The sequence below is a fragment of the Erythrolamprus reginae genome, chromosome Z, assembly GCF_031021105.1.
Source record: "Erythrolamprus reginae isolate rEryReg1 chromosome Z, rEryReg1.hap1, whole genome shotgun sequence".
NCBI lineage: Eukaryota > Metazoa > Chordata > Lepidosauria > Squamata > Dipsadidae > Erythrolamprus > Erythrolamprus reginae.
In genome coordinates this window covers 117,040,728-117,055,666 of record NC_091963.1, presented here as the reverse complement: position 1 = coordinate 117,055,666, position 14,939 = coordinate 117,040,728, and the positions used below count along the sequence as shown (strand labels likewise).

Below are 14,939 nucleotides of genomic sequence, written 5' to 3'. Positions count from 1 at the left end.
TTCATTGGTTTTCCTTGAATGACCATAGTCCTCTCTTTCCCAGTCGTTTTCTTTCCCAGTGCCTATTGGTTTTATTATTATTATTTTTATTGATTTTTATAATATAAAACACACACACAACATATAACATGTGCTCAGTGATTGTGCCCACCACCAGACAATCAATCACACCCCACCACCAGTTGGGGGTATTTCTTGTATAAATCATTTAAACCCAAGAGTGAAATATTTCTTTAGGGTGATTCCAACTTGTTTCTTATAGCTTGGTCTCGGATTCCTACTTGCCACATATCGTCCAAATGCCTATTGTCAGCGAGTGATGCTCACGGGATTCAAACCCTGTGAAAACACAAGGGATGTAACACGGGTGAACGCATTCAGATGTGCTGACTGCGTCCTGTGCAGACTTAGCTAACCGTGACAGACAGCCTCCCTTCTCCTCCTAGGCTTTCCTTCCCCTCTGCCTTTGATCTCCCCAGGGGCTCCTACAGAGCCCTTTGATTTGTATACTGATGGGAATATCAATTCCTCATATATGCACTGTTGATCTTTCATGAGATCAGTGTTCCTCTGGGCAAAACTAAGAAAAGGAGAAGAACAGGCTGGTAGGATGAGGTTCAGTTCTCTCTGGCAGCCAGAACAGAAATGACCAAAGAAGAGAAGAACCTGCATTTGGGTGAAGGGACAGTCCTGCTCCAGGGCCAATTACAGTAGTCCCCAACTTATTATCACAATTGGGATGGGACATTAAATGAGTTGCGCCAATTTTATCACCTCACCTCCCCCCTTTATAAGTAAATCCCTATAAAGTCCTTCACCGCACCGGACCAGAATATCTGCAAGACTGCCTTTTGCCGCACGAATCCCAGTGGCCGGTTAGGTCCCACAGAGTTGGCCTTCTCTGGGTCCCTTCGACTAAACAATGTCAGCTGGCAGGACCCAGAGGAAGAGCCTTCTCTGTGGCGGCCCGGACCCTCTGGAACCAGCTCCCCCCAGAGATTAGGATTGCCCCCACCCTCCTTCCCTTTCGTAAACTCCTTAAAACCCACCTCTACCATCAGGCATGGGGGAACTGAGACATCTCCCCTTGCCTATGTAGTTTTACGTATGGTATGTTTGTATGTATGCTTTTTATAAAATGGGGTTTTTAGGCTTTTAATGTTAAATTGTTATTTTAGACTTTAATATTAGATTTGCTATTGTATATTGTTTTATCACTGCTGTGAGCCTCCCCCAGTCTGTGGAGAGGGGCGGTATACAAATCTAAATAATAATAATAATAATAATAATAATAATAATAATAATAATAATTATTATTTAAAAAATCACCATGGCTTTTCCCATTGGTTTTCTTTGTCTGAAGCTGTCTGGGAAGTCCTAAATGGTGATAATGTGACCCTTGGACCATCATAAATATAAGCCAGTTAACAAGTGCCCAAATTTTGATCATGTGACCATGGTGACGGTCCGATGGTTGTTACGTATGAGGATTGATTGTAAGTCACTTTTTCCACCACTGTTGTGACTTTGAATAATCATTAAATTAATGGTCATAAATCAAGGACTGTAGAGACCAGCAGGTCACCAATTGTCCACAGAATTCTCTGTGTGACATTGAATGGATCTGGCCTGGAAAGTTTTCTTCCAGCTTCCTACGAAAACACTGTTTCCTTGCCTGGATCACTTTGCTATTGCTTCAGCCACACATCGGCAAGCTGCAGAAGTTGTCTTATGAGAAAAACTCCCCAACATTTGGTAGGTACACCGTCTTAAAGAAAGGAAGATGTGTGGATCAACCTTAGAGAGAGATGCATTGCAACAGCTTGGGTGAAACGCAATGGATGAAAACTCTTGCTGAGATTTAAGATATCTATGCAGTCCAAAACCAAGCTCCCCCCCCCAAAGTACTGTATTTTTCAGAATATAAGACACACCTTTTTCCTGCCTAAAAGAGGCTGATAATTAGGGTGCACCTTATACTCTGAATGTAGCTTTTTTTCAGCCCTAACTAGCTGCTAACAAACTCCATAGCTCTTACCTTTGCAGGCTCTTTCATTGTTTCTCTCTGCGAAGAATGTTTTCCAAACCCTGTAGGATTCCCCCCCCCATTGCTTTACTTGCTCCAGATATTTCTGTCCAGCCCTAACCAGGTGCTATTAATGTACCAAAGCTCTTACCTTGCAGACTCTTTCATTGTTTCATTGTTTCTCTCTGCGAAAAATGTTTTCTAAGCCCTAAGTCTTTGCAGGTTTTTGCCCCATTTGTCTAACTTGCTCCAACTGTTTCTTTCCAGCCCTAACCAGGAACTAATGGTGTTCCAAGCTCTTACCTGATTGCAAGGTATTTTATTGTTACTCTCTGCAAGGAAGAATGTTTTCCAAGCCCTAAGTCTTTGCAAGTTTTTTCCATTGCTCTACTTGCTCAGACTGTTTCTTTCCAGGTGCTAATGATGTTCCGAGCTCTTACTGGTTTGCAAGCTCTTTCATTGTTACTCTCTCAGAATAAAGGTTTTTTTAAAGCCATTAATCAGGAGATAAAATAATGTGCTGAAGTTGACCAGACTAAGGACACTAGCTAGATGAATACCTGGTAAGCAGATTCTTTTCCCTATTTTCCTCCCCAAAAACTAAGTTGCGTCTTATACTCCGAAAAATATGGTAGTTTATAGGGAGCAAAAATATTATTTGTAAGTTCAGAATACTAGAGTTGAGAACACTCTGAAAATCTTCCAGTCCAAACCACTGCTCAAGCAGAAAACCCTATGCCATTCTAGACAAATGTCTATCTAGTCTCTTCTTGGAAATCTCCATTGATGGAGCATCCACAACTTCTGAAGGCAAGTTGTTCCACTGGTTAATTGTTCTCACTGACAGCAAATTTCTCCTTAATTCTAGATTGGATAACTCCTTGATAACTTTCCATTTGTTAAGTCTTGTCTGCCTTCAGGTGCTTTGTAGAATAGGTTGGCTCTCTTCTCTGTGACATAGCCTCAGATATTGGAAGACTGCTATCATATCACCCCAAGTCCTTCTCTTTGTTAGATTAGACATACTCATTTCCTGCAACCGTTCATCATGTGTGTTAGCCTCCAGCCCCCTAATCAATCCTAGTTGCTATTCTCTGCACCCTTTCTAGAGCTTCAACATTTTTTTATGTATCATAGTGACCAAACGTGGATGCAGTATTCCAGATGTGGTCTTACCGAAGCAATATAAAATAGAATGAATAGAATAGAACAGAAGAGAAGAGAAGAGTTTTTTTTAATTGGCCAAGTCTGTTTGTACACACAAGGAATTTGTCTTTAGTGCATCCACTTTCAATGTACAAAAAAAAAGAAAAAAAGGACGAGATGCATTCATCAAGAATCATGAGGTACAACACTTAACGATAGGGTACAAATCAGGAAACAATATCAATATAAATCATAAGAATACAAGCAACAAAGTCTATCTGTCTGTCTGTCTGTCTGTCTGTCTGTCTGTCTGTCTGTCTATCCATCCATCCATCCATCCATCCATCCATCCATCTACCTACCTATCTACCTACCTAACCCACCCACATACCCACCCACCCTATCTATCTATCTATCTATCTATCTATCTATCTATCTATCTATCTACCTACCTACCTACCTACCTACCTACCTACCTACCTACCTAAATAACTCACCCACCCACATACCCACCCACCACCCACCCACCTAATCCATCCACCCTATCTATCTATCTATCTATCTATCTATCTATCTATCTATCTATCTATCTATCTATCTACCTACCTACCTACCTACCTACCTCTCACCTCCTCCCTCCCTTCCTATCTCCCACAACGTCCCTCCCACAACTATAATCATCTTTATGTTACAAAGAAATGATATAGACATTGTTGCATTTCAAATACAGATATTGCTTTATTAGCCAAAAAGCTTCAGATATCATTGTGAAAGATAGATCAGGCATTTTGCTTCATGCGCTGACCTGGCTTGACATAGCCGGAAGAGAAAACATCTGGACTTTTGACTTGGATTATTTTTTCGCAGTTTTCCGAGCCTTAGATTTGGCAGCTCTTTTTTTATTCCTCAGACGTTTGTTCTTCGGATTGTTCTTTTTAATAACTGGTAGACTCTTTACATAATCAGGATTTATTTTGAACGATCTGGTATATCTGTTGGCCTTTAGTTGGATGAGCTGCCCCTTGGCCAGCAGACTTCTGAGTAATTTAAGAAAGTACGATTTCTTTCTGGCCGTGTCGTAGCCCATGTTCTCCACCACATTCTTAAGAGCTTTCAGGGTAAGACCAAATTTTTTCTGGGAATTGACCAAAGCAGTGTAGATCAACATGGAAATGCTAGGGTCAGCAGCTTTCGATTTCTTTGACCTTCCTCCAGCACTATTGGAAGAATTGCTGCCACCAAGCAGCGGATCTTGTGGAGCAGAGGACCCAGAAGAATCTGAAATGTTATCGGATCCTGGAACTTCCTCTACATCTTCCATTCCTGAAGATTCATCCTCATCATCAGTTAGATCACTAGAAGAGTCATCCAGGACGATAACCTCATGAGATTTGTTCAACTCCATCGTATTTTTCAAGCAGGAATTGTCTGTCAATTCTTCTTGTTGGATCAGTGGAATAATCTAGCAGTATACAGTTCTCTTGCCCTGTTTGAAAGAGAAAGAGAAAAAATCCATTACTTCCTTTTATACTTTTCAGATTTCAGTTGCCTTTCTTACCCTTCTGTTACTGGTCTCTATTGTCCACACATGCCTATCACTTCATGGGTGTAGATTTGCAAATTTCCTAGATCTGAAGATTCTGTTTTTCCTTCCACAGCTTCACATTTTCCATTCACTCACCCAGTTCTTGCCTTGATACTTGAGATTCTAGAACATATGTTTTTTCTTCTTTTAGGTTCTATAAGCACATCTAGTACATAATTTTTTTGAGTGGTTCTATGTCTTAGAGGATCTCAAATTGATGGTGCTCAAATGCAAGGCGAATAAAGCCTATCCATCTCTCACAAGCACTTTTTGAGTGTTTAACTCTAGCTTGTTGTCAAGACAATGCAGGTAGGTTTTCTATGATGTTGAGTTTCTGCACTATGATATCATGAGTGTAAATACATACACATTTTTTTTAAAAAAATTATTAAATGAGTATTCCCCTTACATTACCTCAGCATTCAACAATTAAAACAAAAAAAAATTGGGCATTTTGAAATAGAATCAAATTCAAAATGTGTATTTTGAAACAGAATTAGGGAAGATTTGGGAAACTGGGATCTAACTGTTTAGATCAGATACCTTTCCTCCCACTGCATACTACCCCTTCTTGCCAAGTAGCTATCCCGATAAGGAGTCAAGCACAATTGGGAAGATAGTTGAGGAAGTCCCAATCCCCTATATTCTTTCAGAGGCAGAAGAAAGCACCTCAATTTGGGGCTAAATTAAACTTCCCCCATCCTTGAGGAAAAACAACATGGTCTCTAAAATGCATGACTTTTTTTCTTTTGAAAGAAGAAAGTAAAAAGGACAGTTCCAGAAAAAAGATGACCCATTTTGTTCAGAGAGTTGCATTGCTAGAGTAGTCCTTGCTACTTTGCAGTAATAGACTTAGTTAGATAGCTTGGTTTGTTAAGAGCAATGAAAAACCAGTCTTGGTGAACTTGGTTAGCTTAATATTGGCTTGTCTTTTTGTGCCTTAACATATTGTGCAAATTAAGCTTGTTTTATCAGTGTATCATGTTATTAAAGAAAATGGGTTAATTTGTTAACCATGGTCAAACATAGCTAATGAAATTGCTCTGGAACAAATTGTCTGAGGCATGCAGCAATTCCTGGGTTATTGGAACAGAAGTAGATAGTCTTCTCTAGCATAGTTGTACTCACTATCCCAGCTTCAAATTGGGAGGATAACTACAAATATATCTACAAATTTATATTGATCAAAATTTCTACTTTAACTCCACGAGAACAAATTCTATTTATGGTGGCTTTCAAGACAGCAGGAGAAAGTTCTCTATGCTCTGTAGAGCATAGTGAGATTAAAAGTCCAATTTATAAATAAATACCTACTGTATAATTTGCTTCTTTAAAAAAAAAGTCCTATTCCCAAGCCAGGACTAGAATTCACAGTGAGAAGATCATGGCTTGCATGAAGACCATGAAGAAGAAGCAATAAAAATCTACCTTACTAAGGAGAAGGCAAAGAGAGCTGCCCTAACTTTGACTTTAGAAGACAAGATTACCACCTCAAATAAGAGAATATGCTTGTTGAATTAAGCTGCTAGCAAGATTATTTTTGGAAAGGGCTACCAAAGGAAAGACCTCACTAAGAAATAGCCCACTCAGTAGGATAAAAGAAAGCTGAGGAAGCAAGAAAAACATTGAAAAACAATGAGAAATTCTGCTCTTCTTACCAACCGTAATTCTCAGTAAGTTGCAAGTACACCTCTGCGTAAGAACAAGCAAGGAAGACAGCTTCTTCTCCAAAACGGAGTGAGGAAAGGATCAGCTTCCTCTTTTTAACATTCAAGGTCCCGTGCAGCCCCACCCTTCCATCAATTACAAGACACAGGTGAAGCAGGGAGGGGTAGCAAAGGAAAAGCTATCAAATCCATGACATTGTGCAGACTATTCTAAAGCCAGTAGTAAAACTTTGTTTAAACACAGGTTCTCACAGTTGTAGATATTTTTACTTCTCCTAACATTGTTCAATCCAAACCTGATAAATTTATGTAGGTTCTGAAAGTTTCTAGTGGTAGTAGTGATAGTATTATTTTTATTAGCAGACTCTGTAACAACCCCTAATCTAGAGTTTGTTAATAAAAAAATAAACCCAAGTTGATTTTTAACCAACCCTACATTATGGAGTGTTTCAAAAGAATCAGGTTCTGTTGCTTATCCCTTTCAATACCTTGCTTGCTAATGACCTTACAGCCATCCTAAACATATAGATGTGGATACATAACATTTTTAACCTAGTTTTTTGGTGGTTTAAAAGATTTTGTCTTCTCTTTAATAATCCAGGTAGTGTACAGAAAATGTGGTAGAAACCCCTTGTCAAAAATATAGTGTTTTTCTTTCCAGAATTTTTAGACAATTCACCCCCTTGTTCAGCTAAATTCTCCACATTTGATTATATGAAGAATAATTGCAGGAACTGGTTATGTCTAGTTTAATGAAAAGAAGGACCATGGGAGACATGACTGCTCCAATATCTCAGGGCTTGCCACAAAGAAGAGGGAGTCAGGATATTCTCCAAAGCACTCACGAGTAGGACAAGAAGCAATGGGTGGAAACTAAACAAGGAGAGAAGCAACATAGAGCTATGTAGAAATTTTCTGACAGAGTAATTAATCAGTGGAACAGCTTGCCTCCAGAAGTTGTGAACGCTCCAACCCTGGAAGTTTTTAAGACTATGTTGGATAAAAGATGTTGGATAACCATTTGTCTGAAGTAGTGTAGAGTTTCCTGCCTAAGCAGGGGTTGGACTAGAAAACCCCCAAGGTCCCTCTATCTCTCTATCAACCTACCTACCTAGAATCCACATACCCACCCACCGCCCACCCACCTAATCCACCCACCCTATCTATCTATCTATCTATCTATCTATCTATCTATCTATCTATCTATCTATCTATCTATCTATCTATCTACCTACCTACCTACCTACCTACCTACCTACCTACCTACCTACCTACCTACCTACTTATCCACCTACCTACCTACCTACCTACCTATTCTATCTAGTCCAATACATAATGTTGGTATCATAGGATATAATCATAATAAAAATATATCAATGGAAGAATAGAAGAAAAAGACATAGGAATAGTGCAGAAGAGATAATAGAGTTCATAAACATATGCATATAGCTAGTGGAAATATAAGTATTACGACGGGATGGAAGGCACGCGGGTGCGCTTATGCACGCCTCTTACTGACTTCTTAGAAATTGGGAGAGGTCAACCGTGGATAGTCTAAGGGTAAAATTTTGGAGGTTAGGGGATGACACTTCAGTCAGGAAATGAGTTTCATGCTTCAACAATTTGATTACTAAAGTCGTATTTTTTACAGTCAAGTTTGGAGCAGTTAATATTAAGTTTGAATCTGTTGTGTGCTCTTTTGTTGTTGTGATTGAAGCTGAAGTATTCATTGACAAGGAGGATGTTGTAGCATATCATCTTGTGTGCAATACTTAGGTCATGTTTAACGTGTCATAGTTCCAAGCTTTCTAGACCTAGGATTGTAAGTCTAGTTTCATAGGACATTCTGTTTCTAGTGGAGGAGTGAAGGGCTCTTCTGGTGAAATATCTTTGGACATTTTCAAGGGTGTTAATGTCTGAGATGCGGTATGGATTCCAAGCAGATGAGCTGTATTCGAGAAGAGGTCTGGTGAAAGTTTTGTAAACTCTGGTAAGTAGTGTGAGATTGCCGGAGCAGAAGCTACGTAGGATTAGGTTAACAACTCTTGAAGCCTTTTTGGCAATGTTGTTGCAGTGGGCTTTGACAGTTAGGTCATTTGTTATTTGTTTTCCGAGGTCTTTTACCGAGTGAGGGTTATCTGTGAGAATTTGTTTGTTCAGTTTATATGTGGAGTTCTGATTCTTTTTGCTGATGTGGAGGACAGCGCATTTTCTGGTTGAGATTTGGAGTTGCCAAGTGTTAGACCAATCAGAAACAGAGACAAGGTCTTTTTGGAGAGTAGTTGTTTTATCGGTGATGTTGAAGAGTTTTACATCATCGGCGAAGAGAGCACAGTTGCTTGTGATGTGATCACAAAGGTCATTGATGTAGAGAATGAAGAGTGTTGGTCCCAGTATGCTACCTTGGGTAATGCTGCTTTTAACAGGGATGGGGGAAGATATGGCGTTTCCTATTTTAACAACTTGTTGTCTGTTTGACAGGAAGGCTGTAATCTAGCTGAGGAGGGATCCTGAGATGCCATAGGATTTAAGTTTTAGGAGTAGTTTGTCATGGACCACTGAACCAAAGGCTTTGCAGAAGTCAATATAAATTGCATCTATAGATTTTTCTTGATCTAGATGAGTAGTCCATATGTTTTTGCAGTGAAGGAGTTGCCGGTTGCAGGATAGTTTTTTCCTGTACCCAAATTGTTTGTTAGAGAGTAGATTATTAGTTTGAAGGTGGAGAATAATTGATTGGTTTATAATTGATTCCATGACTTTGCATGGGACACAGCATAGTGATATTGGTCTGTAGTTATCAATGAGACAGGGGTGTCCTTTTTTGAAGATGGGGATGACCATTGCTTTCGACCATAGTTTAGGAAGTGTGCTGGTTCTGAAGGATTTTTTGAAGATTATGCTTAGTGGTTCGGCTATAGCAGAAGAGAGCTTTTTTAGACAGTATGCACACAGACTGTCTGGTATGACTGATAGGGAAGGTTTGAGGTCACGTAATGCTTTTTTAACACAATCTTCAGCGAAGTCTATTTAGGTTAGGTCGTTGAGAGAGTTTGAGGTGCAATTGGTGAAATTGGGGGATGAGCCGTTACTTTTAACAAAGACAGAGCCAAAGAATGAGTTGAGGAGGTTTGCTTTGGATGAATCATCATGGTACTCTCTGTTGTTTGGTCCTTTGAGAGGTGGGATAGTTACAGTTACAATTACAGTTATACAGTCATAAGTGGGAGGAGATGGGTGATAGGAACGATGATAATACTAAAAGTAATAATAATGCAGGGCTGTGGCCACAATACTAGTAGATGTTAACCAATGGCTCTTCAGTATTCCCCTAAAGCAAGTGGAGCATTTGGCCAAATTTTTCCTATGACATCATCAGATCACAAATCAAGCCCCTAAAGCCCCCACAGGACAAAAAGCAAAGATTGGCACTGAATACTAGAAAATTGCCCTCTGTTGAGATAGAGTACAGAATGTGTTTTGAGTTTGCCATCAAGCACACAGTAACTGGATTTCCACAATACATTAAAAATGGGGTTGGCTGGAGTTTGGTTAGCATCTTGCAGAAAACCACCCATTATCTTAGTGTGTTGTGTAAACTAAGCCATCACATTAACATGCTTATTTGTTTAGGCATTGCATCTTAAGTGAATACAGCAATTATATTTTTGTTACCCTGGGTTTAAGGTTAGTGTGATGTGCCAACCTAGCTACTGAAATCCCAGGGAAGAAAGAGGAGAACAGAAATGTTTGGAACTGTTTGAGGGCTACTTTGGAAAAACAGAGAATGGGGGACAAATGAGCAAAGTCTCTTCTCTCTCCATTTGTTTCTTTCTATTATATCAAGTGGAGGTGGGTTTTTCTATTTAGAAGTGGCCTACAAATTACATAGAAACATAGAAACATAGAAGTCTGACGGCAGAAAAAGACCTCATGGTCCATCTAGTCTGCCCTTATACTATTTCCTGTATTTTATCTTACAATGGATATATGTTTATCCCAGGCATGTTTAAATTCAGTTACTGTGGATTTATCTACCACGTCTGCTGGAAGTTTGTTCCAAGGATCTACTACTCTTTCAGTAAAATAATATTTTCTCATGTTGCTTTTGGTCTTTCCCCCAACTAACTTCAGATATACATTCTATACATTACTATACATTCTGGTGAACAGAAGCTGGAATGGATGAAAATAAACACCATAACCTTTTTGAGACAAATTATCACCTTTTTAAAAAAATACTTTTTGGCAACACGGATGAGTAGGGTTTCCTTGCTTGCTTGACATGTAATCATTCGCACATACAGTCTCTAATATCTCAAATTTAAAAAAATTAGGAAGTAGGTGGGAAAAGGACTTCTCAGTCTAGAATTCTGAAAAGCCATTATCCCTTGAAGTAGACTACCTTGTATTCAACTTTCCCTTTCTCCTTTTGTGTTCCTTTTCCACCAATATTGTCAACTTTTAGATTATAATATTTATTTATTTACTTACTTACTTACTTACTTACTTACTTACTTACTTACTTACTTACTTACTTATTTATTTAGTCCAAAACACAATTAGGGTTTTAGTGGGTATATATCTATATACACATAGTAAAATACATGATGAAGGTTATAGAGGAGATACTCATAGTAAAATATATCTAAGAAATAATAGAAAAGAAGGTATAGTAATAGAACATATAAATGAAAGAATAGAAGAAGAGATATAGGTATAGAAGAAAGGTAAAGGAGATATAGGAGACCAAAAGGACAGGGGACGGAAGGCACTCTAGTGCACTTGTACTCACCCCTTACTGACCTCTTAGGAATCTGGATAGATCAACTGTAGATAATCTAAGGGTAAAGTGTTGGAGGTTTGGGGATGACACTATGGAGTCCGGTAATGAGTTCCACGCTTCGACAACTCGGTTACTGAAGTCATATTTTTTACAGTCAAGTTTGGAGCGGTTAATATTAAGTTTAAATCTGTTGTGTGCTCTTGTGTTGTTGTGGTTGAAGCTGAAGTAGTCGCCAACAGGCAGGATGTTGCAGCATATGATCTTGTGGGCAATACTTAGATCTTGTTTAAGGCGTCTTAGTTCTAAACTTTCTAGGCCCAGGATTGAAAGTCTAGTCTCGTAGGGTATTCTATTTCGAGTGGAGGAGTGAAGGGCTCTTCTGGTTAAGTATCTTTGGACATTTTCAAGGGTGTTAATGTCTGAGATGCGATATGGGTTCCAAACAGATGAGCTGTATTCGAGGATGGGTCTGGCAAAAGTTTTGTAAGCTCTGGTAAGTAGTGTGAGATTGCCAGAGCAGAAGCTATGTAGGATTAGGTTTACAACTCTTGAAGCCTTCTTGGCTATATTGTTGCAGTGGGCTTTAGCACTTAAATCTTTTGTTATTAGTTTACCAAGGTCTTTAACCAAGTGGGGATTATCTGTGATAATTTGATTATTCAATTCGTATTTGGAGTTCAGATTCTTCTTCCCAATGTGTAGGACAGAGGATTTGCTAGTTGAGATTTGGAGTTGCCATGTGTTAGACCACTCAGAAACAGCGTCAAGGTCTTTTTGGAGAGTAGTTGTGTTATTGGTGGTGTTGAAGAGTTTTATATCGTTGGCGAAGAGGACACAGTTGCTTGTGATGTAATCGCAAAGGTCATTGATGTAGAGAATGAAGAGCGTTGGTCCCAGTACACTACCTTGGGAACACCGCTTTTAACTGGGACGGGGGTGAATATGGTGCTTCCTATTTTGACCACTTGTTGTCTGTTTGACAGGAATGCTGTAATCCAGCTATGGAGGGATCCGGAGATGCCATAGGATTTGAGTTTTAGGAGTAGTTTGTCGTGGATCACTGAATCAAAGGCTTTGCAGAAGTCAATATAAATTGCATCTGTAGATTTCCCTTGATCTAGATGAGTTGTCCGTATATTTTTGCAGTGGAGGAGCTGCAGGTTGCAGGATAGTTTTTTTTCTGAAACCAAATTGTTTGTTAGAGAGCAAATTATTAGTTTCTAGATGGAGAGTAATTGATTTGTTTATACAGTAATTGATTCCATGACTTTGCATGGGACGCAGCATAGTGAAATTGATCTGTAATTATCCACAAGAGAGGGGTCTCCTTTTTTGAAGATGGGGATGACCATATTTTTGGAACAACTTTGAAACCTTGGCTAAACTGAAGCGCATGCAGAATTTTGTGAGGCTGTAGCTTGCCCGGTCTGTGAGACTCCTATTAATATAACTTAAAATACTATTGATATTGGAGTTTTGATATTTCTTGACAGAAGTTCACTAGCTTATTCATTTTTAGCATTCATTCTTGTGTTTTTTTTAATGGTGTGCACGTGCATGGTTGCTGCCTAGCCTTTTTCTTTTTCTTCCAGTCATTGCTGTATATTTATTTGTTCTGAAATTGCTGTATTTTCTTGAAATGTGGAAAAATGCTTCGTCTAAGCTCCATTGTAGCTCAATGGCTGACTGCCAGCTTGGATCTATTGTATGAAATATTTAATACTGCTCTGCAAGCAGAAGGATTGTGTTCTTTTTAGATTTATCTTGGATCTTATAAAACATGCAAGAAGAGCAAGAAGAAAAAAACAATTTAAGAGGAATGAAGAGGAGTATTTGAATTCAAAGAAATTTGACTTTTTTCTTTCACACACATATGCATCATGCAAATCAGAAAGTTTTATCTTCAAGTTTCCTGTATGATCCCAGATATCTATACTGCCTTATTTTACTAAAGATTGTGGAGGATTAGAAAGACTTGATTAGAAAGAGTTTAGGTTTTAATGTTTCTTCATGAAAGCAAAAATAAGATTGTGCTCTTATTATTATCTGTCCGATCTAGTTTTCTATTCTCATAAGTGGTCAGCCAGATGAAAATACTTACTCACATGTGTGTTTGTTATACAGTTATAGTAAGATTTTTTTCATTTTTCCAGATCTATTCCAATTTATTTCTTTACTCTACAATAATTAGCTTCCTTAATTGTCATATGTCTAGCTGTTAGACGAATCCCTAAATATTTTACTTTTTTTCTGATCTGCCTTTAACTTTCCAATAAATTCCTTTTTTTGTTTTTCTGTCATATTTTTCACTAAAAGTTTTATTAATTTTTAACCCCGTCACCTCTCCATATCTTTCAATTTGCTGTATTAACTTAGGTCCAGTCTCTAGTGGTTCTTCCAATATCAACACCAGGTCATCTGCAAACGCTTGCAGTTTGTATCCTCACCTTTAATTTTTATTCCTTTTATATTCTCACTTTGTCATATATTTCTAGTTAGCAATTCCAGTGTCAACACAAATAACAGTGGTGAGAAATGACATCCTTGTCTTGTTCCTTTCATAATATCCACCTTCTCTGTCATATGTGATTGATGATTGGTCTCATTTGAGACAGTGATGAAACCTCATAAGACTCGCCTTGTGGTGCGAACAGATCAGTCTGGAAGTGACTGAACACACTCAAAACTGAAGAAATGGTGGTAGACTTTAGGAGAAACCCTCCTATTCTACCAACTCTTACAATACTAAAAAATACAGTATCAACAGTAGAGATATTCAAATATCTAGGTTCTATCATATCTCAAGACCTAAAATGGTCATTTAACATCAAAAACATCACCAAAAAGCCCAACAAATAATGTTCTTTCTGCACCAACTTAGGAAGCTCAAACTGCCCAAGGAACTGCATACAGTCTTTCATCTGTACCTCTATAACTATCTGGTTCAGTACTGCAATCCAACAAGACAGGCACAAACTCCAGAGGATACTCAAAGCTGCAGAAAAATTAATTACTGCCAATTTGCCTTCCATTGAGGACCTGCATATTGCACGAGTCAAAAAGAAGGTCGTGAAAATATTTACTGACCCTTAGCATTCTGGACATCAACTGTTTCAACTCCTACCCTCAGAACAACACTATAGAGCACTGCACACCAAGACTACTAGACACTAGAACAGTTTTTTTCTCAAACGCCATCACTCTGCTAAACAAATAATTCCTTCACCACTGTCAAACTATTCACTAAGGCTGCATTACTATTACTATTAATCTTCTCATCATTCCTATCCCCAGCTCCTCCTGCTTATGACTGTATGACTGTAACTTGTTGCTTGGATCCTTATGATTTATTTTAATATTGATTGTTTCCTGATTGCTTATTTGTATCCTATGACAATCATTAAGTGTTGTACCTCTTGATTCTTGACAAATGTATTTTTCTTTTATGTACACTAAAAGCATATGAACCAAAGACAAATTCTTTGTGTGTCCAATCACACTTGGTCAATAAAGAATTCTATTCTATTCTATATCATCATTCACTTGATTAATTAATAAATCTTTTTCCAAAATCCATATTTTGAAGTTGCCTTATCATAAATGGCCAATTCACATTATCAAATGTTTTCTGTGCATCTAGAAACAATAAAGTCATCAATTTCATTAAGTATCCTTTCTTTATTTTCTTCCATCACTTCTACCAAGATTTCTTCATCAGGTTTTCTCCCT

At 38.3% G+C, this 14,939-nt stretch overlaps 2 protein-coding genes across 3 annotated transcripts in view; one reads left to right on the top strand and one right to left on the bottom strand.

The window, feature by feature from the left end:
• Window positions 1-14,939, top strand: part of MPP3 (MAGUK p55 scaffold protein 3) — a 110,774-nt gene that overhangs the window by 17,143 nt on the left and 78,692 nt on the right. The gene's annotated exons all lie outside the window — the stretch shown is intronic.
• On the bottom strand, window positions 3,883-6,564 carry LOC139153080 (histone H1.1-like). Its single transcript, XM_070726649.1, has 2 exons — window positions 6,416-6,564; window positions 3,883-4,658 (listed from the first exon to the last, which is right to left on the bottom strand). Exon 2 carries the CDS (start codon window positions 4,575-4,577, stop codon window positions 4,026-4,028), a length of 552 nt encoding a protein of 183 aa, XP_070582750.1. The 5' UTR covers window positions 4,578-4,658; window positions 6,416-6,564; the 3' UTR covers window positions 3,883-4,025.

Bases quoted from the DNA above. Each gene is read 5' to 3' on its own strand.
- LOC139153080 (XM_070726649.1), bottom strand. From the start codon at position 4,577: ATGGAGTTGAACAAATCTCATGAGGTTATCGTCCTGGATGACTCTTCT.